This window comes from Eriocheir sinensis, chromosome 22, assembly GCF_024679095.1.
Source record: "Eriocheir sinensis breed Jianghai 21 chromosome 22, ASM2467909v1, whole genome shotgun sequence".
In the NCBI taxonomy this organism is placed as follows: Eukaryota; Metazoa; Arthropoda; class Malacostraca; order Decapoda; family Varunidae; genus Eriocheir; species Eriocheir sinensis.
Window position 1 is genome coordinate 8,978,601 of NC_066530.1, and position 27,903 is coordinate 9,006,503.

At 44.9% G+C, this 27,903-nt stretch overlaps 1 protein-coding gene across 9 annotated transcripts in view; it reads left to right on the forward strand.

Annotated features, from left to right (window-relative positions):
• Nucleotides 1-18,703, forward strand: part of LOC127002001 (sialin-like) — a 102,519-nt gene extending 83,816 nt beyond the window's left edge. For 4 of the 9 annotated variants that reach the window (XR_007755631.1, XM_050867313.1, XM_050867312.1 and 1 more), the window contains one exon: nucleotides 18,218-18,702. Coding sequence is in view for 4 of the 9 variants with exons in the window: in XM_050867313.1 (XP_050723270.1) it covers nucleotides 18,218-18,296 (79 nt within the window). In the remaining 5 variants the exon portion in view is untranslated. Of the gene's footprint in view, nucleotides 1-7,767; nucleotides 8,357-8,386; nucleotides 8,528-9,040; nucleotides 9,171-18,217 lie in introns of those variants that run through there. The other 5 variants (XR_007755632.1, XR_007755634.1, XR_007755630.1 and 2 more) reach the window with 5 other exon arrangements.
• The last annotated feature ends 9,200 nt before the right edge of the window (nucleotides 18,704-27,903 follow it).

The window sequence follows — 27,903 nt, forward strand, 5'->3', positions numbered from 1 at the left end:
TGGGGCCTGAGACGCCAGGGCTTACAGCTTTCCCACGGGAGTCGCTATTACCAGTTGCAGTTGATGTGTTTTGTCTTAATATGTTGGACAGTTTGAATAATGTTTCACTCTTCCCGTCATGACTTTCCTATATTAGTAATTTTTCCTTTTCGCTTAATCGCTGGAGAATTCCTCCCCTTCCGCGCCTGTTCCCCTTCCGCTTCACTTCCCCATATCTCTGGCTAGTGCTACTGCAGCCGTCGCACCACCCTTCCTTCCTTTCTTCCTTCCTTCCTTCCTACCCCCACTTCGTCCTCTCTCACATGACGCTGATCTCCTCCACTCCCTTCCCTGTCCCCTCCGTCCTCCCTCGGAAAGTTGCATTTCCTTCCCACCCCCGCCTCCCCATCCCGGCCACGACTCCCCGGCATGTCCCTCCCCTCCTCCCTTACCTCCCTCTCTCCCTCCCCCAATCCTCCTTTATTTTTAATTTTTTGTATCACAAATTATTAGTTAGTCAATGGGCACTGAAGAATTTTTTTTATATTGACTAGTGACTACCGCTACCGCAGTACCGCACACCGCGTACAGCACTGGAAAAGAAAAAAAATGGGACCGCACTACCGCAACCGCACTACTCCGGAAAAAGTACCGCACTACCGCAACCACACTACTGATTTTTCAGTACCGCTGTTATAGTAATTGTAGTATATCAGTGTATTATTATTATTATTATTATTATCATTATTACTTAATATCACCACGAATTAGGCATGCAATATCAATGGAAAAAAACCCACGACAGATAGATCACGCCACCTTGTAGGAATGTCAGCTGTCAGTGTTTACCGTCTCAGTATATATACAAAGCATTTCATCAAGCTTAGAGGTCACCTTGACATACGTGACCAATTGTAACCTTATTATTTTCCAATCTGTAATTCGTGACTCCTTCCAGAGAGCTCGACCGACACATACCTATTGTCTCGGCTCTCTCTCACCAACGCTACGCTGTACCTTAGGTTAAGAATACATTTCTTCTAAGACAGCAAGTGTTTTTCTTCACGCCCACCAAAACCCTGGCTGAGCTCCCCGCAACCAAGTTTTACACCGTTACATTATTGGTGGCAGACGGTGCCCACCGCGCCCGAGCCATTCGCTACCTCGTTCTCCTACAAGAGCTACAAGCCACAAGAACTCACCGAAAAATCCGGGGACAGGCGTAGAAGGAAGGAAGGTGTCACAAGCCAACTACAGGCCAACAACAGACCTACGCAGCCGAAGGCGAGGGCCACAAACTGCAAGCCGCCCCGCCCGCTACAAGCCAGCACTGCTACAAGCTCTCTACAGGCGTCAAGTCACCAGCCAGCACAGTCCACAAGTTCTCTACAGGCCAAGACAAACCACTCCCAGCTCCCCTGCAAGCCCTCCACGGTACGCAGAAGGAGGCACTCCCCACGACGCCCACCCAACGCCCACAGCGCCCACACGGCAACACTGCCACTGTCAGGACCGTCGATCACACCTCCCACGGCAACACTCAACCTAAGGCGACCTCGGACTTCTACCGGGTGACTTCAAGCAAGTACCACCTCGGGCGCCGTTCCATATCCACGCCGCCCAATCTACTCCCGCTGCTCCGTAACACTCAAAATACGGAGAACACCGCAGCCGTCCTACGTCTGGCAAGGAGTTCCGGCACCCGCCCTGCCACAGCCACCACCCATCGCCCAGTCAGCGAAATCCCGACGCCATCACGTTTCACCTGGAGGTCCGCCTCTACAATCAACCTCTCGATGCCTTTCCTGCCGCAGCCAAGGTCTTCCACCGCGACTCCAAGGCTCCAGGTACCCCCAAGGCGACGACATCCTTCGTCACCCTGTATGCCAGGTGAATCCCTGTATGCGGGTGGTGTTTTCACCTCAGGGAACTAGACGTCCCTGCCCTGCATAGTCTCAGGTCACCCCTTGGACAAGGTGTAATACAGATCTGTCCCCCGTGCCAGGGTCACGGTGAAGCCTCTGGGCAGCAGCAGTGGTGGATTGGACTGCAGGAGAGGATCTCTTTATGAGACAATGGCTGGGTTCCAGGGTCCTAGCCAGCTGGACCGTGCCTAATTATTAGGCCTGCGGTGTAGAGAAGTGTGGCGACCTCTACACTAAAAAGCCTCCCTGGGAACCAGTTGTCGGTGTGAGCTCCCCGTCCCTCCCCTCTATCGACGGTACTCCCATCCCTAGTCTGCATAACAACTGGTTCTTGTTTTCTCCTGAGAGATGTCTTCCGTGGGCCATTTAAGGTTGTACCTCCCGGCTTCTAGGTGGAGTTTCTGAGGGTTTTTCTTATACTCAAGGAATATTTCAGTCTTTTGGTCTCTCAGGAAGGGCGTCTGATACTCTAGAGTTGGTGGAGAACACCTGGTGACAGGTGCCACTGGCGAGGCCTCGAAAGGGTCGCAGAGTTGGGTTAGACGTTTCGGAAAGTGGGAACGAATTGTTGGTTCCTCTCCTCCCTTGCCAGCTCTGCTCTGTGTGACTACGCCGGTCCCGTTCTATGGGACAAAACTTCGAGGACAATAGCTGAAAAGCGCCGGGTTGTGAAAGTCTCTCTCGTGACCGAGGCTCAGGACAAGCGATTGGTCTTTGAGGCGTTTTCAAGACCCTGTGGGAGCGAACTCCCAGTGTTGGAGGCATCTAACACAGCAGTATCTAGTTTCCATGCACAATTTTTATACAATTCAATTTATGGTCACAATTTAAGTTATTTCGAAAGCGCTTTTAATATTTGCCCAAACTGTTAACTCGCTTAAATTTCTAACAATGCCTTCGAACCTTAAGTGTGACGTCTGTCCCGGACGTTTTGCAGCTCAGTTCTTCCAGTTGAGTAAAACTTGCCGCCTCTGCATTCAAAGATTACTTCTTCAGAAGGCTGTGACTGAATGGAAAGTCAAGCACAGTGAACTTGAAAAGAAATTTGTAGCCCTTCAGGAATTTGTTTTAACTAATGTGGCAGTGACTCCACCATCGATGGTGGAGAGGCCCTCCACCGAGACTGTGCCCTCTCCAGACGACCCTCCTGCTTCACGGGAGGACGTGCACCAACCTCTGGGTTGACTCCCAGCCTGCCTCTGGGATAAACCCCAGCCTGCCTCACGGCTAACCCCCAGCCTGCCTCACAGGCTAACCCCCAGCCTGCCTCACAGGCTAACCCCCGGCCTGCCTCACAGGACAACCGCCAGCCTTCCTCACAGGCTGACCCCTAACCTGCCTCACAGGCTAACCCCCAGCCTGCTTCACAGGCTAACTCCCAGCCTGCCTCACAGGACAACTTCCAGCCTGCCCCACTTAACGCTACTCTTCCTGCTTCACAGTATGTCGGGTTACAACCTGTAAGGAATGGAGCCAAACCGAAGCAGGCAACCAAGGATTTACTGACCCCCACTACCTTCAATAGGTTCCAGGTGCTGGCAGACACCATGGAGGATGAGTTCGAGACTCGCTTAGTTGGGGACTCCATGGTGCGTGGCCAGCTGGTTGAGTTCTGTGGTCGTTCATCAAACGGCCGCAGAAAACGTTACTGCTATCCAGGTGCCAGACTGGACGACATCACCGCAGCGTGCGATGATGTCACGAGAAATGCCGACCGAAACACCCTCTTTGTCATTCACGCGGGGACGAATGACGTAAAGGCAACCTGTTCTGAGGAACTGCTTGAGAAATACCGCCGCATGATCAAGCAGTATAAACGTAAAACGGATGCCAGTAACATCATAATCTCAGGAATCCTCCCGAGGGTCGGCGCCGAATCTAGCTTTTACAATAAGGCACAAACAACAGACTTCAGTCCCTTTGCTCACGAGAAAACGTCCAGTTCGCTAACTTGTGGAACAATTTTTACTACGATTCAGACTTGTTCCTTCCTGATGGGATTCACTTAAACCCTGTTGGAGCAGCTCGTTTCGGGAGGCTGCTCTGTGACCAAGTGGCTCTTCGAAAGCCAAAAAACGCGGAGGCGAGAACACTAGCAGCTCCACCGTAAGGATGCACTCAACCCGCAAAACTCCCGACTCGAATCACATTAAAGCTTGCTATGTAAACGCTCGTAGCCTACGTAACAAATTTGAAGACTTAGAAGTCCTCGCAGCTACAAATCATTATCACATCATCGGAGTCACAGAAACTTGGATAGACACTTCAAATAGAGATTTCATTGGGGAATATAGATTACCGGGTTATACCATCTTTAGTCATGAAAGAGAGAACAGACAGGGTGGAGGCGTTATCTTTTATATCCACAACTCTCTCCATCCAGTATCCGTGAAAACAGATATTATAACCAATGTAGACACAGTCTTCATTGAAATAAAAAATAAATCTCGTAAAATAGTAATTGGACTTATCTACAGACCGCCAAGGCAGACTCTTGATATCGACCACGCATTAAGTGAGTTATTATTAGAAACAAGTAGCAGTTGCGAGGCAGTAATTGTTGGGGACTTTAACTTGCCAGTGAAAAGATGGGGTGAACCGTTGAACTGTCATACAGGGCTCGACCTGTACACAAATTTACTAGAAAGTGATTTGCATCAACACGTTCAAGAACCGACTCGGGAAAATAATATACTTGACCTTATCTTTTCAACGACAGCTGATCTAGTTAAGGAAGTAAATGTTGGTCCAATTTTTAGTTCTAGCGATCACCGAACAATCACAGTCAGCATCAGTATGAAAGAAAGTAAAGTAGCTCCTAGCAAAGAAAAGGTGCCTGATTATCAGAGAGCGAATTTCGTAAGACTCCGATCAATTCTGACTGGACTGAAATCACGGCGGAAACAGATATTAATAAATCTTGGGGGGTCTTCACCACAATATTGTACAATGCCATAAGCATATGCGTACCCTATCGAAACAGACGTTCAGCTTTTAAGAAGAAACCCAAATGGTGGAATAACGAAATTCAAAAAAGCCTATCTCTTAAGAAATGCGTATACAGTAGATACATACCAACTCAGAGCGAGGCTGACAAACTAGAGTTGGACAGAATTCGCCGCGAAACCAAGAAATTAATAAAACGAAGCAAGAAAAATCTTGAAGAATATATAGCGGAAACGAGTAAATCTATTCCTAAAGAATTTTTTAGCAATGTAAATAATAAAAAGTCACTCACTTGTGGTATCGGACCGCTTGCTAATGAAAATGGTAACCACACGAACGATGAAAATGAAATGGCTACAATCCTAAATAACTTTTTCGCATCCGTATTTACCGACGAAGATTGTTTATCACCTCAACCGCCGGAGGTTAGAAGGGCCGAAAAGATGTTAAGTGGCGTGCTCATCGTAGAAAGTGACATTTTACGCAAAATTGAAAAGATTAAAGTAAGCAAAGCTCCTGGTCCAGACAAAATTACCCCTAGGGTCTTAAAAGAAATCAAACATCAAATTTGTAAACCGCTCTCCATCATATTCAATAAATCTTTAACAGCTGGAAAAGTTCCGTCGGATTGGAAACTTGCAAATGTCACACCAATTTTCAAAAAGGGAGACAAGTCTCATCCAGGAAACTATCGACCAATTAGCCTGACATCGATTGTTTGTAAGTTAATGGAGACTATCATTCGCGACAATATGGTGAAATTCTTCGAAGAAAATAAGATAATAAATAATTCGCAACATGGCTTCCGTAGTAAACGTTCGTGTTTGACTAACTTACTTGATTTTTTTCACTATATTTTTGAGGTGTTCGATGAAAGCAGATCAGTGGATATCATATATCTAGATTTTCAAAAGGCATTTGATAAGGTCCCCCACCAACGATTGCTCAGCAAACTACTGGCGCACGGTATCTCGGGTAACATTCACAATTGGCTTGCGGACTGGCTCTCAGAGCGGAAACAGAGAGTAGTTCTAAACGGTGTTACATCTAACTGGCTCGATGTCAAAAGCGGCGTACCTCAGGATCAATGCTATGCTCTTCTTAATTTATGTTAATGATATCGATGATACTTGCAAAGTATCAAAATTTGCTGATGACACAAAAATTGCTAGTAAAGTAACTGCGACACTCGACGAAGAAGCTTTACAATCAGATCTAGATTGACTTGCACGTTGGGCCAATCAATGGCAAATTAAATTTAACGTTGACAAATGTAAACGTAATGAATGGCCAACAACTTTCTGCAGTAAGTAAAGAAAAGGATCTTGGAATCACTATATCAAGCGATTTAAAGCCCGGTCAGCATTGTTCAGAGGTAGTTAAAACTGCAAACAAATTGGTTGGCTTCATCGGACGAGTCTTTAATAATAAATCGGAAAAAGTAATATTAAAACTGTATAATTCGTTGGTTCGACCCCGTCTAGAGTACTGTGTACAGTTTTGGTCTCCCTACTACAGAAAAGACATAGAAAAGTTGGAACGGGTCCAACGAAGAGTAACAAAGATGATTCCTAGGTTGAGAAATTTGTCATATGAACAAAGGCTTAAAGAAGTAAATTTATTCAGCCTATCAAAACGAAGAATGCGAGGCGATCTTATAGAAGTGTTTAAAATGTTTAAAGGATTCAGTGATATTAATGCGGAAGATTACTTTACAATTGATCGATCAAATAGAACAAGAAGAAATCACAATTTGAAGATAAGTGGTAAAAGATTCTCGTCGTACGAAGCTAAACACTTCTTCTTCAATCGAGTTGTTAATGTTTGGAACTCTCTACCCTGTGATGTCGTTGACAGTACAACAGTTACGGCCTTCAAGAATAGATTAGACAAGTGTTTTGAATCCAACCAGCAACTAAGATATTACTCATTGTCGTAATAACGTTAAATTCTTTCGAATACTGGTGTCCTTGTCCGCTTTTATCTCCCGCTTAGTGGTAGCAGTAATGGTAGTTCTTTCCTCTTTCCTACATAAATTCCATGCAGTTTTTCCATGCTGCATGGTTCTTTTTCCTTTCCTGCCAGCTTTGGCTGGAGGGAGGGGGGGGTGGGGAGGAGCCTTCGCCTTTGCTGTCCTTCATCTTCCACCTTTGATTAGATAGTTAGTGTAGCTTGTCACAAACAACCTCGTAAGGACCAGCAGGTCTGCTGTTGTTTGTTCTTCCTTTGTGTTCCTTTGTGTCACCAGTTCTACATCTGCTGATTATTCTTGGTATTGTACTTTTTATTCCAATTTCTCACAAGTGCCAACTAAGCTAATTGCAGCAGAGGCACGACTCTTATATTTCTGTGTATCTAACACTGTTAGTCATTCATAATTGTGAGAGTAACGATCATTCGCATACGATATTGATCCTTCTTGTTGTCTGTTAGCGGTAAGCTGTATTTTCCCTACAGTAATTCAACCTTCCCTCAGTGTGCCCTCCTCCGTTTTCTTTTCGCCGCTCGGGAGAAAACCGCACCTTCAAGGCATACTCACTTATTTCTCCTAACCATATAACCGCTACGTTATTGGTTCATTATTTCATATAACCATAACATTATAACATGACATTATAACCTTAACATTCTATTACGCCTAACGGCCAACTTGCTACCCATCTCTTCTTGTTTTTAGGGGTACGGCGCAAATATTAAATCAGACGCGTTACGTTAATAATTACAGTTATTAAAATATGATCATATATTGTAGCTAATTTAAGCAATATTATGAACAAAGAGACACTCGCTGAGCTCGGCGACACCTTTAAGCAGTTAACACATACCTCAGGTGAAGAGGAAATGGAACACGATACAAACACCGATGACCTTAATAATGTAAGATTACGTTCAGGCACTCATTACTCATCAATTCCAGGAAGCAGGGATCGTTCATCTCCGGGTCCGTCGGAATACTTACAACCCACTCAACCAATCACAATGCCTAACGATCCACCTCCTCCGCCCCCTCCTGCCGGGGGCACATCCCACTTCCCCCCTCCACCGATTTGGGTCATTCCAACTCACGCAAGTATCTGACAGTTCTCCGGCAGTGAGTCTGATAATTCGGCGAGACAGTTCCTAGATCTATGTGAGTCTGCCATTGTAAATTCATCCATTACGGAAGATCATGATAAAATTGCATTCATTCGGTCCCGGTTACTACCAGGCTCTCGGGCGCTAAATTTGATGCAGTCCTCAGCGTTCGCTTCGGGGGACATTGGAGTAAGCTATGAGATTTTTAAAAAAGAATTTCATAAAAATCTTCGGAGGCGGGAGTAAACCAAGCATCGTTAGACAGATCGCCCACACGGTAGATTCCCTCCAAAGGAATTGTTCAACAAAGCCGATTTGGGACGCCATGACTGAGGCAAATCAGCTGGCGGTTGACTGTGTCAAAAGTTTAGAAGACGCGCAATGGCTCCCAGGGGGCAGTATGCAAAAACAACAGGTGAAGACAGTCTTGGAGTTGCTTTTTTACTTATTTCATATTTCAGAGAAGAACCGCCGTTCTACCCTTCCCTTGACCTTCAAACCAGGCGGGAAGTTGGTTGACTTCGTCTCAGAGTTAGAAGTCAAGGTTCAAGAACACACTCACCATCAACCCCTCGCAACAGCCGCAGCATTGCAGGCACAAAGTAAGGCATCTCTCACCTGTAGTTTTTGCAAACAGTCAGGACATTCCGAGAATACTTGCTTCTCGAAACGTAGGGACTCAACACACTCAAGACAGGGATCTGATAGGAGATCAGGGGGATACAGAGGCGGCCATTATTCATCACACAGGAACCCTAGGCCAAACCATCAGCGGAAGACTGCCTTTTGCCATGTCCACGGGAATTGTTTTCATGATACAGACAGTTGTTATGCAATACAAAAGGCCAAGAGGAACAGAAGAACAAGTCCTCGGCGGACAGTAGACCAAAGCCCTCCACTTCTCAGAATAAAAAGGCATGACTCCGTGACAGCCCCAAGGCATACATCCAAGTATCCCATAAGGACGATTCTAATTGGAAGCAACTTGACTCAGTCATTGCCGCCTTGGGACGGACAAGCATAATTGCCCTCCCTTGCAAGGTGGGCAAAATTTCACTCACCTTAGCGGTAGACACAGGTGCGACAGTCAATGTAATCTCAGACTCCGCTTACAGGTCACTGACACGACAGGCGAGAGGGGGAAATTGCCCGCCCTAAGAGAACGACCTGAATGTGATAGGCGTGACAGGCACCACTTTGGGAATCGTAGGGCGAGTACCACTAACAGTCAGCTTACATCAAAAGGTATGTCCCTTTCGAGATTTCTTTTATGTATCTACCAGGTTTGCTTTACCTGTAGATGGGATCTTAGGAATAAACGCCATGAAAGACCTGCACATAACCATAAACCCTGAAAGCAACGAGATCATGTATCAAGGACGACGCATACAGGGGATGGTAAATCTATCGCCTATGTCACCAGTAATCCCGCCCTCAGAGGGGGAAAATGACCAACCCACCACAGACTCAGGGTCTGCCACCGCCCAAGTGTCACCTCTTACGGTCAAACCACACGAAAACATTACAGACTTGTGGCGGACAGTATCGGCACTCGTAGGAGGACCTCAAATAGTTCCGGATCGTGCTGCAAAACTTGTTAAAATCCAGTTACATAACGCCCCTCCAACGGGCAGCGATGTGTGTATCGACGGAGCACCACACATACACCGGGTGACGGTGGAGGTAACTCTCACAGTCAAGGAGGGAGGTATTGCAGAGGTATTGGTAATAAACACGTCTGGATTCCCTGTATCCTTAAAACGCGGTGTTAGATTATGCCAGTGTCTAGTGTATGGGAAAAATGTAGCCCCGGAACCAGCTGAATACCCTGCAGCCCAAGTCTTAGGCATAACCTCGGCGTGTCAGGATTCTCACAAACAAGACACAGCTAATTTAGAGGCGTTCCTAAAAGTTGCACACTATTCCGAAATTAAGCCTACCTTAGTCCAGCTGCTGGAACAATATAGGGGGGCGCTTGCTCTACCAGGCGAGCCGCTTGGAGTTACGCAGTGTGCTGAACACCACATTAAGTTAAAACCCAATACCAATCCTGTATATATATATATATATATATATATATATATATATATATATATATATATATATATATATATATATATATATATATATATATATATATATATATATATATATATATATATATATATATGCATACAAACTCCCCCACAGTCAGAGGGAAGTAGTGCAGCAACTTATATCTGATATGTTAGAACAAGGTGTCATCAAAGAATCGAACTCACCGTGGAATTCACCCTTGTTTCTGGTTCCAAAGAAAGACGGTTCTTACCGTCCTGTGATTGATTTCCGGCGTGTGAACAACGCGACCGTGGATGATCATTTTCCGCTTCCCGTTCTTAGAGATCTTCTGATGTGTCTCGGTAGAGGAAATAAAGTCTTTACGAGTCTAGATCTAGTCAGTGGCTACTGGCAACTGCCTATGGCCTCCGAGTCCCGTTAAATAACGGCTTTCAGCACGCCTCATGGCCACTATGAGTGGACGAGGATGCCGTTCGGGCTCAAAGGAGCTCCCTTGACCTTCCAAAGGACAATGAACAGTATTTTTGGGGACTTGCTGGGCAACTCTGTCTATGTGTATTTAGACGACATCATCATAGCAAGTAAAGACGTGCATGCACACATGGAAACACTAAAAGCAGTCCTACACAGACTTCAAGAGGTAGGATTAAAGCTCAAACTCACCCAATGTGAATTCTTAAAGCCTCGGACCAAGTTCTTGGGGCATGTCGTGGACGAATTCGGCATCCACACAGTGGACGACAAAGTAAAAGCTATTGCCGAGTTCCCTCAACCAACGTCTACAGACAAGGTACGGTCTTTCTTGGAAGTCGCACGTTACTACAGGCCTTTCATAAAGGACTTCGCATCACGCGAGAATCCCCTAACCCATCTACTAAAGAAAGACGTACCATTTCAGTGGCTCCCAGCTCAACAAACGAGCTTTGAGGATTTAAAGAAAGCGCTTACACAGGCTCCGGTCCTTGTCTTTCCGGATTTCAAGGACCCCTTTCAGCTCTGTACCGACGCTTCGGCCAGTGGACTAGGAGCCGCTCTTATGCAAACAGATAAGTCCGGCAAAAAGCATGTAATAGCGTTCGCCAGTCGAGTACTAACAGCTCCGGAAAATAACTATTCTGTTACCCACCTAGAGGCTCTTGCAATTGTGTGGGCTTTGAAGCATTTTCGAGACATAGTGATGGGGTACAAAATTGTGGTGTACACAGACCACGCGGCCATCACTGATCTTTTCAAGGAAAAAAACCTACACGGTCATCTGGCAAGATGGTTCTTAACGATCCAAGCATACAATCCGGAGATAAAATATATCACCGGGAAAACAAATGTGGTCGCAGATGCCTTATCTCGAAATATTCCAATAGGCGCGATTACCACCCCAGAGGTCCTCCACAACTTCACTTCACCTGAGCTGCACACTGCTCAGCGAGACCACCCAGTGTGGAAGAGGTTAATTTACGTCCTAAAGTCGGGAGACGAAACAAACCTTCCAGAATTTCCAGTTCCCTTTTCACAATTTTTCCTATCAGAGGACAACCTCCTCTGTAGGTCATGGCCAACCAAACCAGTACCTGTAGAACAACTGGTCATCCCAGACAAGTACGTCCCCGTGACGCTTAAGCTGGTCCATGACACACCCATTGCGGGTCACCCAGGAAGGGACAAGACACTATCTGTCACCAGACAAAAATACTACTGGCACACATTACGGGTTGATGTAGAAAAACATGTCGCACAATGCGTCGTTTGTGCTAAGCACAAGGGGTCCGTAAAAGGGCCAGCACCTATGTTGCAATACCCAGTACCAGAGGCGCCATGGGATGTTGTAAATATAGACTTATTACAGCTCCCCCAGAGCCAACATGGTTCGCGCTACTTATTAGTGTGCGTCGACCAGTTCTCTAGGTTCCTAGTTCTAGCGCCTCTCAAGGACAAGACAGCTACACGCGTGGCCCATGCCCTCGTGACTCACGTGTTGTGTCCCCATTCGTCCCCTCGAATTCTTTTGAGTGACAATGGCACCGAGTTTAGGAACACAGTATTGAACGAAATATGCGCTCAGTTTAACATCACGCAATCCTTCATCACAGCTTACCACCCAGCTGCTAATAGGTTAGCGGAGAGGGCTAATCGGAAAATCTTACAGGTCCTCAGGCCTATCGTGAATGATCTCCACGACAACTGGGAAGATTGGCTACCACAAATAGCCGCTTCCATAAATACGTCTGTCAACGGCTCAACGGGAAAATTTCCCTACTACATCATATATGGGGTAGAAAAACGTCTTCCGTACGACCTCCTAACAAAACCTCAACAACCTTTCTACAACATTGATAAGTACGCGCAAAAGCAGATGGATATGTTTTCCAAAATACACTCAGAGGTTAGGAGTACGTTAAAAGCTACAAAGGTTGAAATGATGTCAAAACAACACAAAAAGGCCGTCCCGGTGGAAATAAAAGAGGGTGACACAGTCATGATTAAGCAAGCGGAAAGGAGTTCGAAACTGGGGGCTAAATTTGTGGGTCCTTACCGAGTTGTTCGGAATGTCAGGGGAAATAGGTTCGAGGTTCTTGAGCCCAATAGTGGAGTCAGTCTAGAAGTTCACAGTGATCGTCTGAAAGTAATTCCCTCACCCTTGGACCTTGATATTGGTAATTCCCCTTCAGAGTCAAATGTTCAACAAGATAATCCCAACACCCATAGCTATAACTTGAGACCACGAGTTTAAATACTTCATTCCCACCACTTTCAGATCATGATGTTGCGTTTTCTGATCATCTTGTTGTACCTCGGCTCCCTACTTGCAACGACACCCATCCACCTGAAGCCTGGCGCCCTCACGGCACACATAGGAGAGGTCTTCCTCATAGAAGATGTGCTCCTCGTGAAATATCCATATACTTCCTTGACCAACACCACAGACACAATCAGGATAGTCTCAGACAAACTACTCGGCATGGCAGACGCCATACGGGCAACCAAGACTAGGGAATCAAAGGTACCTTCTAGTACCAATTCTCTGAATCTTTTTCAACTACTGAAGGATAGGATTCTGTTCTTACGGGGAAAGGTTGATGAAGTAGACATGGACTATAGTTTTCACTCAGTTCACTCTCGGGTAAAGAGGGGGTTGCTTAACATCGTTGGGTCCGCCTCAAAGTTCCTCTTCGGTACGGCCACCGACGAGGACGTGCGCGATTTGCGGGACCACTACGATCATGTACTTTCCTTTGCTGCCCGGAATCGCAGAGTAATCACCGCCAATTGTAGAAAACTTGCGCGATTGGATATTCACATTGAGGAACTGCTAGACCAAACGAATAAGATGGTAGAAGTTATCAACATAGTTGTCAAGCAGATCGACCAGGTGAATCAGTTTCTCCTTCTAGATCAGGCCTTGCATGTACTGGAAAACGTCATTAACTCTGTCGCAACGGCGAATCAGCAGGTTATTAGCAACATGGTGGATGCAGCGCACGGTAGAGTCACACCTGCCTTGTTCCCTCTACACGATTTGAGAACGACTATCCATATCGGGTATCAAAATTATAGTCTCAAGCCTTTGTTCAACCCAGACATGAGTCAATATTTTTACCCCTTGATTGAGTCCAGCCTCACGCCAGATGCCATAATCATTCATGTTCCGTTTCAGACGGCGGACGTGTTTGAGGCCCATGAAATTGTTCCATTTCCCTTCTCCGCTAAGGACAGTGTGTTAGCCCTGGACACGTCCCCGTCTCTTGTCTTAATCGCGAAGGATTTCGCTCTGTATTCAACGGGTAGCTACTCACTCTTGCAATATTGCAAGGAGACGGTCTTCAGGCGATTCTATTGCTCTGCGTCTCTTTTTGCCTTCCTACCGGTTCGGGGAGGAGTGTGCGAGATCGCCCTCACCTGGGTGAACGCGTCTAACGCTCTTTCCTTGTGCCCTTACAAGCAACTACCCCCAACACCTGTTTTCCATAAGAACTTTCAGGGTCTACATTATTTATATTTTCCTCAGTCCTTCTATGTATCAGTCATCTGCCCGGAGGGTACCACTTATCAACGGGTTACTGGTCACTATGCCATAGCGGAAGCATGCTATATCCGCTCCACTAACATAACAACGTACCCTGCCTACATACCTCCACCTGGCCGCTTTTGGACCCTTCTTTTCTTGTTTTAAATCAACTCTTATATCACTCATTAATTACTCAATAAATGATCTCACCGTCTCGTATCCCTGGTAGCGTGATCCGGCTTAAGTTGTTATTGGAGGCTGGTGTTCGGGGATAAACAAGGGAAAAAGAAAATATACATTTATTTAAAATTAAATGAAAGTAATTGCCTTACGCAATATTCTATGCTCAGACGATCATAACACTGGCATATTCAGCAATGGATGCAACATATGACAAACAACATGTCTTAAACATAATACTACAATATGTGCTCAGTTGTTGCCAATAATAATAACACTCGTCGTTCCACAAGCAGTGGTTTGTATCTCTCTGCTTACATCACAATCATTATGTACTCTCCTCACAATCCTACTACGCATTCCTATAGTATAATCTACTACAAGTCACGGAAACACCAAATCATACCACACGCAGTGGTTTCCATCTCTGCTTAACATCGCAAACAAATAATTACTATCCTGTACCACTCACAATCCTACTTCTCATCTCCTCACAATATAATCTCCAGGACAATACAGTCGGTTTCCCTTAGATTCTAGAATTTCTACTCACGATTAAGATCACAACAGCCATTCTCAGCTGAGTGAGTAGCAGGTCTGCTTGAGGCGAGAACCAAGCTCGGTCTGCTCATACCACTGATTTCTAGGTTACATTTTTCTTTTCTTTAGGCGGACTTACAGCCTTGACACGCCTTAATTTTCTACATAACCAGTGGCCAATACTTCCTGTCACACCCATTGGCTCGCTCATCATGTTGTATTATTTTACTTCTTCTGCTATTCGTAATTCAGTTTTAAGACACTCCCACAGTGATTTTTCTTTTAAGCTATTGGTTTATAACATGTCGCCACGAATGACGTCACAGGTTCAGAGTCTTTTTCAATGGTTGTTCATACTTTCTGACCACGCCCACTGGGTATCTGTTTTCTGTATCTGAGTCTGGGTATCTGTTTTCTTTTACCCTCGTTGTTTCCCCTTTTTGTTATCGTTTGTCTGTGAGATGTTTACAGTGTTGTATATGTCACCCTTCTTGTTAGTGTTTGTCCTGTCAGATGTTTACACAGTTGTATATCTGTCATTCCTCTCTGGGTATCTGTTTTCCTTTACCCTCGTTGTTTCCCCTCTTTTGTTATAATTTGTTCTATGAGATGTTTACACTGCTGTATATGTCACTCCTCTGTTTCCTCGTCTTCTGGGTCCCGACACCGCAGACTTGGAAGACTAGCCATGTTGTTCCTGTACACAAGAACGACCGAACGGACATGAGGAACTACAGGCCGCTAAGTTTGACTTTAGGGCGAGTTTAACTTTATTCTTCATCTTATCCCTCATAAGTTGATCTTAGCTGACGGGATATTTTAGGCCGGCCCAAGCCCGTATTAAGGAGCCTAAGTCGAACTTCAGTCGCCAAGATGGCCGAACGTCAACAAGCCCGTCAGCGCCTAGAGAAGACTTTTCAAGAGCGAAGAGACGTTCTGAATACTTTGAGTGACGCAGAACTATTGAAACGCTACAGACTGGATCGTGCAGGAGTACTGTTCGTAACGGATTTGGTGAGAGGGGCCCTGCAAAGCCCTACTTCAAGGAGTTTTGCATTGACACCCGAAATGAAAGTAATTATTACACTGCGTTACTTAGCAACGGGGAAAATGCAGATGTGTAACAGTGATGATCTTGGTCCATCACAGTCGTCAGTAAACAAAACGATCACCGATACCCTCAAGGCACTTACACAACCAGCCATACTTGTCCAATTCATTCGATTTCCTCGCACCGTCCCTGAGATCCGAGAGAAACAACAATAATTTGTGCAAGTTGCAAACTTCCCTGGCATTGTTGGTGTAATAGATTGCACGCATGTCAGGATACTGGCCCCCAGGGAATATGAGGCAGACTATATCAACAGGAAGAATTTCCATAGCATAAACACAGAATTAGTGTTTGATGCCAAATACAATATTCTTAATGTTGTAGCTAATTGGCCTGGGTCCACTCATGATGCTCGTATTTGGCGTGAGAGTGGCCTCAAACGTATGTTTGAGGATCATCGTATACCACCGGATTCATGTCATCTATTAGGGGACAGTGGCTACCCTTGCAGACGGTATCTGTTGACTCCCTTCCCTCTACTATGTGTAGAGTGTGGCAGTCTCTCCAATTCACTCCCCTTTTCCTCTTGGGAGAAGTGAAAGCGGCAATATTTTCCATGATTACTTCGTCAGAGGGTGGGTGATGCAGGAATGAGGAAGACGAACAGGAAAGCGTGTCCGTGTTTACATTCAAGAGAAAAAAAAAAATATCACCTTGCGCGGATGATAAACGTAACCTTTATTTTATAAACACTACCGTATTATGCCCATATTTCTGAAGTATATCATATAACATTGATAAAGTAGTATTACTACATATTCAATCACTGAAGTGTTGCAATTCTGCAATTTAAAAAATACTTCTTTTGCCAGGACAAATTTTCAAACTGGATCAGCTGTTGAGTGAAGTTGAACTTATTTTTTCATTTAAGCTCAGCTATAAGTTAAACTTGAGATTCAGTGGAACTTTTAAGTTAAAGATTAAGATTAATTGTAAATTCGGGCCCAGGCAGTTCGGCTTCAGGAAAAACCGGTCAGCAGCCGATCTACGCCTACTACTATCCAACGAATGGAGTTCAGAGCTGGACCAAGGAAGAGCCACTGCTGCTCTGGCACTTGACATTGAGGGTGCATTTGACCGGGTGTGGCACACCGCCCTTTTAAAAAAAATTGAGAGCAGCCGGATTGGAGGGAAAGCTGCTGTGCCTGATGAAAAATTACTTAGAGGAACGCTACCTTCAAGTGGTCCTGAATGGGCACAAGTCCTCCCCACAATGTATCCGTGCCGGCGTGCCACAAGGCAGTGTCATCGGGCCACTACTATGGAACATGTACATAAATTACCTCCTCCATCTTGTTCCTAGTGCCAAAGCGTTCGCCGACGACATCACTGTGACTCACGTAATAGAGCCAGGAGGAGAGAACCAGGCAGCACGCCAACTAAGAGCCACACTCGGACGAATTGCAGATTGGGGGAGTAAGTGGCAGGTGAAGTTTGCCCCAGCAAAAACTCAGCTGCTGGTAGTGGCCAGGACACCTGTCGATCTCCAGCTTGAATTCGAGGGACTCAAGCTGACGCCACGGGAGGAGGTGAAGGTGCTGGGCCTCACATATGACTCCAGGCTGACCTTCCGCATTCACATCCAGCAGCTAGCAAGGGCAGCCTCACGGAAGCTGACGTCCCTACGCAGAATCTCCTGGCTGATGGAGAGTCGAGGGCGTGAGGTCTTATACAAGGCACAAATCCGATCCTCCCTCGAGTACTCGTGCCTTGCGTCGGGGGGAGCTGCCAGTACCCATCTCGCGCTCCTCGACAAGGTCCAGGAGAGGGTGTGGAGGATCATCACGGATGGACAACCGGAGCACCTACCGAGTCTGCAGATCCTCCAACACCGGCGAGACGTGGCCGGCCTTACCACTCTGTGCAAAATGCAGCAAGAAAGAGTGGAGCACCTGAGGACGCTGCGCCAGCCGGAGCGAGAAGTGACAGCCAGCACCCGGTCAGCGGGAGGCGGCTCCCACGGCTCTGGTAGTACAGCGATGCCGGACGACTCACTACCAGAAGCAGTCTATAAACACTAACGTGTAGTTATGGAACCGTCTCCTAGCGTCCGGTCAGCTGCCTCAGCAGTTCACACACAGGCAACAATATAAACTGTTTGTGAACAATTTGTGAACAGGTTAGGCTTTCAGATAGGGGATATGAACTAAGTTCCCTTTAACCTAGAAACTAGTGCCGCCATGTAATGTAATGTTACAGGTACTAGGTCCTGATGTAACAAGTGTCTGTGTAAATAAAGAGAGAGAGAGAGAGAGAGAGAGAGAGAGAGAGAGAGAGAGAGAGAGAGAGAGAGAGAGAGAGAGAGAGAGAGAGAGAGAGAGAGAGAGAGAGAGTTCCCGATTTTAGCTATATATCATATATTGAAAATACTCCTCAGTAATGGTGGGTTTCCTTTTTCAGCATCAGCGTCATTCCACGGCTTAGTTTTGCCAGACATGAAGGAAAGGAGCAGAGCGCAACCCACAAGGGTCACATGTAACTTTACATGGAATGGATGGCCCTTCCTACCCTCTGAACGTTTACTGCAGCATGAAGAAATTCAAGACCTCCCAAGCTGAACGTTCCTAGCTTCATCAACAGATGTACACAAGGATACACAACGATATAAGGAGACTACACAAGGTCAGACAGACTACACACGGCAGCTCCTGAAGATGGGTGTCTCACCAAATCTCTTCCTTTCCATTAATAAATCTAATCTCCGTTTAGAAGTTTATATTGTGTTTACCTCATCTAAACACCTGCTCAGTTTGTCCCACCACTGTTCGTGAACCAGTTTTTACCTGTTTCTTTTGTGAACTTTAATTTATCTAACTTATACCCTTTACTGTGTGTTCTCTCTACAACCGTTAATAAAAGCACATAATTTAAATCGCCCTTGTTAATCCCCATAATTATTTTATACACCTCAATTAAATCCCCACGCAGTTTATTGGTCAGGTCACACTTTTGCCCACTTGCTCAACGTCCACTCTGCCTCAACAGACGGAATACTGTCGTAGCTTTTTCCCTGCATCTCGAAGTAAATGAGAAATTGATATATTCTGTAAAATAGATCTTTTCCCCAATATTCCGTCTGGGATTCGAACCCGGAGGCCCGAGACGGAAAGGCGGAAAGGAGGTGAGCCAAAAGGATCCCCGTGGCTCAAAGGCCTATCGGGGCTATCACAACATCAACAGAAGCATCAACAAACTCAACACATCTTCCCCTGCTGAACGATCCTGGGACCATCAACAGAGGTATCACTGCCCCCCATTTGCTGAATGCTCCCCCAGGTCTCAACAGACGAAACATTTTTCCCAACGTTTACTGTAGCTTCAGCAGACAGAACAGTTCTCCACATCTGCTGCAGCATCAATTGAGGGAACCTTTCTCCCCTCATACTGACCTGAACGTTTGCATTAACAATAAAACTGAATTTCTTAGAGTGACGCATAACAACGTCCTCTGACAGTTTTCGTTTTTGTCTGTCGTTAGAAAGTAGAAAATGTAAATTTGAATGCAATCTTAGGGAGTAGTCACACCTTGACGGGTAGCGTAAACGAACGTCCGACGGATATAAAATTAAATTTGCAAAAGAAGATTATCCTGTGAGGAAAGTTATCTCCGCTGTTGCTCGAGGCTTTCACATTATATTACTCTCACACCTTGCAAAATAGCGTTAACGGACGACCGAAGGAGGGCAAAAATTTCAATCCGTTCGTCAAGGTTCGCATGTGTTTCTTGTCCATTTCTCGTTCGGCGAATGCGCTCCTTGTCAGGCGAGGTCCGTTTAATCCGGTAGAAAATTTTGTGCATGTTCAAAACTTTCCGTCAGATTGAACGGACCTCGCCTGACAAGAAACGCACTCGGCGACCGAGAAATGAACAAGAAGCAAATGTAAACGTAGACAAACGGATTGAAAATTTTGCTCTCCGTTGGACGTCCGTTAACGCTATTCGATAAGGTGTGATTACTCCCTTACATACATATTTATGAGCAAACAAATTTTTCAAGAAAAATAGTTGCCTTGTTGTTAGTCCTTCAATTTTCTTAAGTAACATGTGAACAAATTTCCAAACAGTTTAGAATAACATCTTAAAATAGCCTGCCTTAGGCAGAATACAGTCACTTAAATTTCATGGCCTGTCGACCACTACTATAGTATTTCCACGAGAAACTGGCGGGTGGGGTAGTGACGGCTGCTGGGTCATCCCCGCCCCGGACCTTGCCACACACTCTCAACACCTCTCGCTTCCTCTCATATGTCAGCTATTTACTACCTTTAAATGAATTTAATTAAATAATTCGTTAATCCAACAAGGTCATATGGTGTTAAGATTATTTCGTTTTTTTTAGGATAATAACAAAGATTTTGTATAAATACCACGACACTTGACAAAGTTGGAATACAACGTTGTCAGGTGTCGTGGTATTTATACAAAATCTTTGTTGTTATCCTAAAGAAACGAAACAATCTTAAGACTATATGACCTTACTGGATTATCTAATTATTTAATTAAATTCATTAAAAGTAAATAGCTGACATATGAGAGGAAGCGAGAGGTGCGAGTATGTAAGGTGGGGCGGGATGACCAGCAGCCGCTACTAACCCACCCGCCAGTTTCATAAATACTATATAGTTTGTTTCATTGGGAAATTAATGGGTAATGCGCCCTCTTTTTTTCTTTCTCGATTTGTATTGGTCACGAGGCAGCCAATCATCGCTCTGGAAACCATTAGTTTAATTTTGCCTGTGTCCAGAGAGCTCTTCTATTTACAAGAATCCGTTTTAGATCACTGATCTGGCTGGAGAACCCGTGTTCTATTTAGCACTGAGAACTAGATTCTCATGCTCTGGGTGATCCTGATCCTGATCTGCTTGATCCAGAGGCTGAGGTGGGTTGTAGCAGACGACACCCGCGTCCAAGTTACACTCAGCATCTCCGACTTTATTTCGAGTATACAACTCAAGAGCGCCTCCCATAATGAGTGAGGAGCATATAATAAGAAAAAATGATGTTGCAGAAATGGTTTTGTATAGGCAGTAAAGATGGAAAATAGAAGTATTACACAACGGAATTGTGGGAGATACACAGCTAGGCCACACCGACGTGAGCAAGTGCTCATTATCGTCGATCTCTGGTTACTGCCAGGACCTCACACACCACACACCCCATCCCCAGTAACCACTCCTAGTCAACGGAAAGAATCCGGCCTGAGCGGGGCTCGAACCGCCGCCTGTTTGGCCGTGAAGCCTTGCAGCGCGGCGCTCTAACCGACAGAGCTACCGGAGTTATGTGTGTGTGTGTGTGTGTGTGTGTGTGTGTGTGTGTGTGCGCACGCGCTTTGTTTTGATATGTCGCTCTGCGTTCTATTTACCCAGAGCGAATCCAGATCTGATTCAGATCCGGGCCAGTGATCTAGAGCTGATCAGTATTCTAAATAGAAGACGTCTCAGGAAGCCGTGAGACTCGTGTATCGATGCAATGTTCAAAATTTTCTAATAATATCTGGAATATTATGATGCGTACATAAGCGTAGCCAGGGTCTGGCTCCCCCCGCCCTTTGCTCAGGGAAAATCAATATGTACGGTGGACTATTATTAGTAATACTTTAAAGATTTTGTAAGTTTTGAATAACCCTTTTCGAATCTATCACGGAAAACTACCACTTATGCAGGTGTTCAAAATAAAAAAACAAACTGAATAGCAGGCTTGTGTCCAAGTACACGTGCTAGTACTTGTGAACAAGTACAAGTGCTAAAGAAAAGTTCAAGTACAAGTACACGTACAAGTACAGAATATTTGCCTAGAACTTAAGTACAAGTACATTCCAATAGGGTATCTATTATATTTCACTCGTAGGTAAAAGTTTTAAGGTAATGATACAAATTCTAACGAATATTCTAGTTTTCTTCATAATACAACTATTACAATGTTGATTTCCAATACAAACAAATGGCGATCATTGCAATTATAGAAAATATGTACGAATATTAAAACTTCCTACGTTTGAGGGGTAGGCGGTGGCTGAGTGGTAGCGTGCTGGGCCCACATTCACCGTGTGATGGACGACGCGGGTTCGAATCCCCACGCTACCACCTCTGATTTTTCAGTCACCGCCGAGTGGCTTAAAACTACCCACATGTTGTCCTGAAGACCACCCATCAACCCGGACTCTAGAGGAAACCGTCCAAGTGAATCAACAACGAGTTCCGGGGGGCAGCATGAGCCAAGAGAAAATGGCGCCACTATAAACACTTGCCTGCCCCATGACGGGCTGGGGCCGACTACCATCCAGGCCCCTCAAGAAAGCCTACCGGCGCTATAGGCGTATACGTAAATTTTTTTTTAAATAAAAAAAAAAATCATTATATAAAATACTGTAATACAAAGATTTTTTTTATACAAACGAAACGTGTGATACCTGCTACTGTAGAAAATATGTATGGAAATAGAAATTTCCTTATTTTGAAATTAATTATTATTCTACTAAATAAATAATAATTTGAGTTTCACAAACTGATAACAATAGTGTATTAGCTACATGTAGGACTTAGCCGGCGCCAAAAAAATCGTCGCACACTTACATTTCCGACGCCCTAACGTTACGCATTTATTTTGGCTTGTCAACCATATGGGTTGTTACTATGGTAAAACAAATTCTCATCTGGCAATTCTTCTCTTCCTTGCCAACGTCAAATTGAAATAAAAAAATAACTGTTACCTCGGCCTAGTGGTAGAGTGTATAAGGTGACCCCGCGCTCCCCTTCCCCGCCCTTGATTACTTGCTTTCAGCTAGACTACTGTCACTTTCTTGTTGAGCTGCGCAATGGGTCCAGCCAAGCTCGACATGACAGAGAAATCCTTGGTTGTGGCTTACATTGGTGGAGCATTGAGAAACGTAAAATAGGACGAAAATTAGGAAGATCAGAGACAGCTGTTCGTCGCGTCAAACAAGCTGCCGGGCCTTTATTTATTATTTTTTTTTTTACAACAAAGGAGACAACTCAAGGGCACAAAAAAAGAAAACAATAATAAAAAAAAGCCCGCTACTCGCTGCTCCTAAAGAGAATCCAAGGAGGTGGCCGAAAAAGGGGTCAATTTCGGGAGGAGGGGTGTCCTGATACCCTCCTCTTGAAAGAGTTCAAGTCGTAGGCAGGAGGAAATACAGATGAAGGAAGATTGTTCCAGAGTTTACCAGCGTGAGGGATGAAAGAGTGAAGATGCTGGTTAACTCGTGCGTAAGGGATTTGGACAGTAAAGGGATGAGCATGAGAAGAAAGTCGTGTGCAGCTTGGCCGCGGGAGGGGTGGAGGCATGCAGTTAGCAAGTTCAGAAGAGCAGTCAGCGTGAAAATAACGATAGAAGATAGAAAGAGAGGCAACATCGCGGCGGAATTTAAGAGGTAGAAGACTATCAGAAGAACTGGCGCAAACGATACAGAACGCCCAACCTCGAGGAAGCTGATTTAGTGAGAGAGGAGATGTGAAGTTTCCAGTTAAGATTTTGAGTTAAGGATAGACCGAGGATGTTTAGTGTTGAAGATGCTGACAGCTGAGTGTTGACGAAGAACAGGGGATAGGTGTTTGGAAGATTGTGTCGAGTTGATAAGTGGAGAAATTGTTTTTTTGAGACATTGAAGGACACAAGGTTGATTTTACCTCAATCGGAAATGATAGTAAGGTCTGAGGTTAAGCGTTCTGCAGCCTCCAGCCTTGAGTCATGTAATTCCTGTGAGAAGGTCTTTTTTTGAAAGAAGTTGAATAATGCAGAGTGGAGTCATTAGCGTATGAGTGGATAGGACAGTTCGTTATGAAAAGAAGATCATTGATGAATAACAGGAAGAGAGTGGGTGATAGAACAGAGCCCTGTGGAACACCACTGAATATAGGTTTAGGGGAAGAACAGTGACCGTCTACCACAGCAGAGATAGAACGGCCGGACAGGAAACTGGAGATAAAGGAACAGAGAGAGGGATAGAATATGAAAGAAAGAATAGAATATCCAGTATGGAAGAATAGAAAGAGGGATAGAATCCGAAAGAGGGCAGTTTAGAAAGCAAAGACTTGTGCCAGACTCTATCGAAGGCTTTCAGAGACCTCAAGTTGCCATGTCGTCGCGTCGCGCACAAACGTCTTCTTACCAACAAAATGAGGAAGCAGAGGCTAGATTTTTGCAAGATATATGAGCACTGGACATCAGAAGACTGGCGCAGGGTGGTGTTCAACGACGAAAGTGCCTGCAAAACAACTGTTAGTAACTTTTTTTATTGTTACTTTTAAGGTACTTAGTGTTATGTGTTAATGTTTAAGGTGCGAACTGTTATCTCACTCGTCACAGGGCCGTTGTTACCGTGGACTGCTTCACAAGTTGATTGTAGTAGGTGAGATAACACAATAGCCTTTTAGTTGGCCGAGCGGTAGCCGTTATAAGTTCAATTTAGTTCACTTTAGTTCTCTCTCTCACAGGGACATTAAAAGGTGTGTGGTTTTTAGTATAAAAATGGCATTGACAATTTTACACAATAATTATGTGAGCGGTCACACGAAACGAGAGCCAGCCACACCACAGAGCGCGGACGGATGGTCACCGTCCGCCACCCTCTGCCCACCGTCTTCTCTCCTCTTCTCCGCGTTGCTCGCCCTTTTTACTGCATCTTGATTCTTCCGGAAGGGTGTGGCTTCCGGTTGATGACTGCTGATGAAAGTCATCATTTGCTGATCAATTGCGTTAGCTCAGCATGTGTTCCCACGGCCATCAGCTCTGACGTGTTCCATAACATCCTGGGAAAGGCACTGAGCCTGTGCTTAGACACACACAGTCACACATTCACATGTACATTATAATATATACATTACATCGCTCGGTCCCCTAAAAGTCGCGACCCCGCGACTCACCCCACCTTTAAATTAGTGTACTTATCCATGTTACATTCACGCAATGTGTACTAGCTAAGCGTGGTCTTGTTACAGTTGCTTTAAAGATTATCACACAAGTCAGAGCCCGCCTAACGATACAACATAGGGAAATGCCAATGATAAGAATCATGGAAGTAACAAGAAATGGGTAATGTACATACAGGTTGAGGTAAACAGGGTTAGAGTCATGGACGTGGAAGCTGAGTTCTATTCCGAGAAAACAAAATAATAGCTCGAAAAATTATTTACATAAATTAAAATTAAATTGACTAAACTGTCACTAGGATACATGGTAATGGAGCTATTTGGAATAGTAAAAAGGAAAAGGAAAAATCCTTGAAGAAGATCTGCTACACACTGAACCTTCGAGTCACACCTTGACACAAAACTGTCGCAGAGAAACACTCATCCGTTGCGTGAAAATTAATTGCTAGTGTCGTTACCCTCGGCACGCCTTCGAGACGGTCGGGGTATACAACAATAGATAAGGTTGTGTGAAAAGAAGTAATGTCATCCGTAGAGTCTCCTAATAATTACAATGTGATAACAAGGACAAGTCTGGAGAACCTTAGAAGCATCGGCAGTCAGCACCACTAACTCCTAATACTCCGTTTTTCAGGTCTACAGTACTATAAAAGAAAATCCTGTCATCAAGTTGTGAAATCACGGTTGTAACAAATCTCACTGAAATATATAACGCCTGCATAATTGATTAAAGTAATTCCAGCATTAATAAACATCAAATTAAAAAGACAAATGATCACCTATCCCTCGATCGTAACGAACGTGGATGACTGACATCTGTGACGCCAAAAATTATTCCCGTAGCGGGTAACAGTGGTATGTCAAGCACAGGGTAAGTAATAAGACTTGTCTGCTTACTTCCAAAGATTACAGATATTCACATGCTGGTTACAATAAAAGTTAGGGACAGCATCTGCTCAAGTTTAGTTGAGCCTGTCATTGCAGAGAAAAATGTCTGTTTTAAGCAGAAGCACATGAGGATCAAGGTTAAAAAGTACGTATCCCTATGTTATTCTACACTCTCGGTTATTGCGGCTTCAAAAACTAAGACTGACTGCCTTGCATCAACTCAGCAACAAAAGAAAAATAGTGGGTTAGAGCGAAAAGTATTACTCAAGCACTCTCCTCTCACATGAAAAAGATGCAGGCAAAAGCTCAGGAACCAAACATAAATTAGTAAATACGAGGATGCAGGTTATAGTTGTTTGGTGGAAAGATAGACAAAGCAGCGTCAGGCTGAACCTCAAGCCGGCGCTAGTCTTTGGAGACGATCACTATGCACCATTCTGTGTATTAAAAGTAGATCGTAAAGTTCAAATTTCCGTCCACCTATTTATCTGACTATTTTATGCCTAAACTACGGGTAAAAGAACACACCAAGTAATTTTTTTTTTATTACCGCTGGTGACACCCAAAAAGGTTTAGGTCAGAGGGTCGCGAAGGCCCCCCTCCCCGACGAACGTGTCGACGGCAAAAGAAGCTTCAAAAAGGACCCAAAATTACCTTAAGTGCCATAAAAGTTGGCTGACAAAATCGTGCAGGTTGTCAGTGGGGCTGTAGTCAAGGGATACTGCAATCCTTCGAAGAGGAACTTTAAGGATAATCATGTACACAAGGAACTCTAGTAATAATCTAGCATTAGCTACAGAAATGGTTTCTCCATCTGTCCAGTTTCCTTGTTTTAAACACGAGATCAAATCAGTAGACAGCTTATAGGCGTCCACTGGCCTGTTAAAAAGGCCACTCGTTTGCACAGTGTCCACAGCAAAATGTACACCCTTTACGAGGTTGTGTTGCCCATTTTCCCCAAATGTTTCAAGAAAAAGTGACCGAAACGCATCATAATCCTCTCGTTCCGTGAACGCGCTCCTGTTTATGAGGGCCGCCGTTCCCGTTCCCGGGTTTGACCCTCGAGCGGCTGAGAGATATTTTATCTCCCGGATCTGACACGAATGAAATGTTCATGACAATCTCCCTTTGAAACAAGAAGTCCCTGGCCGAATAATCTGCCTTCCTAATTACCTGCGAAAGGCCTAACTGCTGTTGCTGTTAGCGGGTGATTAGGAACATAAGCCATTGTGGGATTAGTAAGGTAAGTAAATATCTCTTGGTTGCTCATGCAGCGTAGAAGGAGGAGAAAGCACCCTTTGAAGACTGCTACCACTCCTTACATGACAGTTACCGTTATCCTTGACGTCACTGTCATATCCCTTTACCCACTCCTCATATTCCTCGGTGAGAGCTTGTAACTTCGGGTCAGGTTTCTCTGCCATTAAAAAGAGTTACTAGTTAAATGAGTAAAATGGTAAAAGAAAAAATATATATCGCTGCAAAAATAATTAAAGTAATAATCATTCACCGCTAAGTATGTGCTCACTCCTCCCCGATGCTTCTAAAATGCATAAAATAAGGAAAAAGAATAATGAGTGAGGCTTAGCAAGACAAAACATCTCCACTGTGCAATAAAATACACAAAAGAAAGGAGAAAATAAAATGAATGACTATACATAAAATTCGTAACAATGTTACTCAAGAAAAATATAAAACATCCACACGCCAGAAAAATCAACAGCTGAAAAATCTAATAGATACGGCCCCACACGTATAAACACGTAAATAATAATAGTAATTCTCCTGAAATATTGGTGCAAGTGGTGTAATTACTGAAACCGTATCAATGTAGTGTCAGCTAAAATGTTTTAAAAATACTTCGGAGACAGCAACTCGATACCCCACTACTCAGCACGCTCGCGTCCTTCGCCCCGCCAGTGACAAGGGCAGGATCACCGGGGTGGCAGGGTCTGCCGTCCGTCGTCTGGTAGCGGTGGTGGGATGGGCGGCGGGCAGAGTATATACGCCCACCACAGTCACCCTCAATGGTCCGACTTGTTTGGCGAAGAAAAGTGCCCACCTACGACAGGCTGGGTCGTAGGTACACGATGAGGTGTCTCGAACGGTAAAAGGTAACGAGACCCCCGCAGTAGAGAATATGGGCTGTGTGGAGTTGCGGGGCGGGGTGGGGAGTTGCCCTCGGGTGTGGCTGGGTGCTGACTTGACGCTCACGGGGCAGGAAGGTCGCGCGCTGCGTCAGCAGTACGCTGGCTACACTCTTCACTGTCTTTGCCCTTTGGGTAGGCGGTGGCCGAAGTGATAGCGTA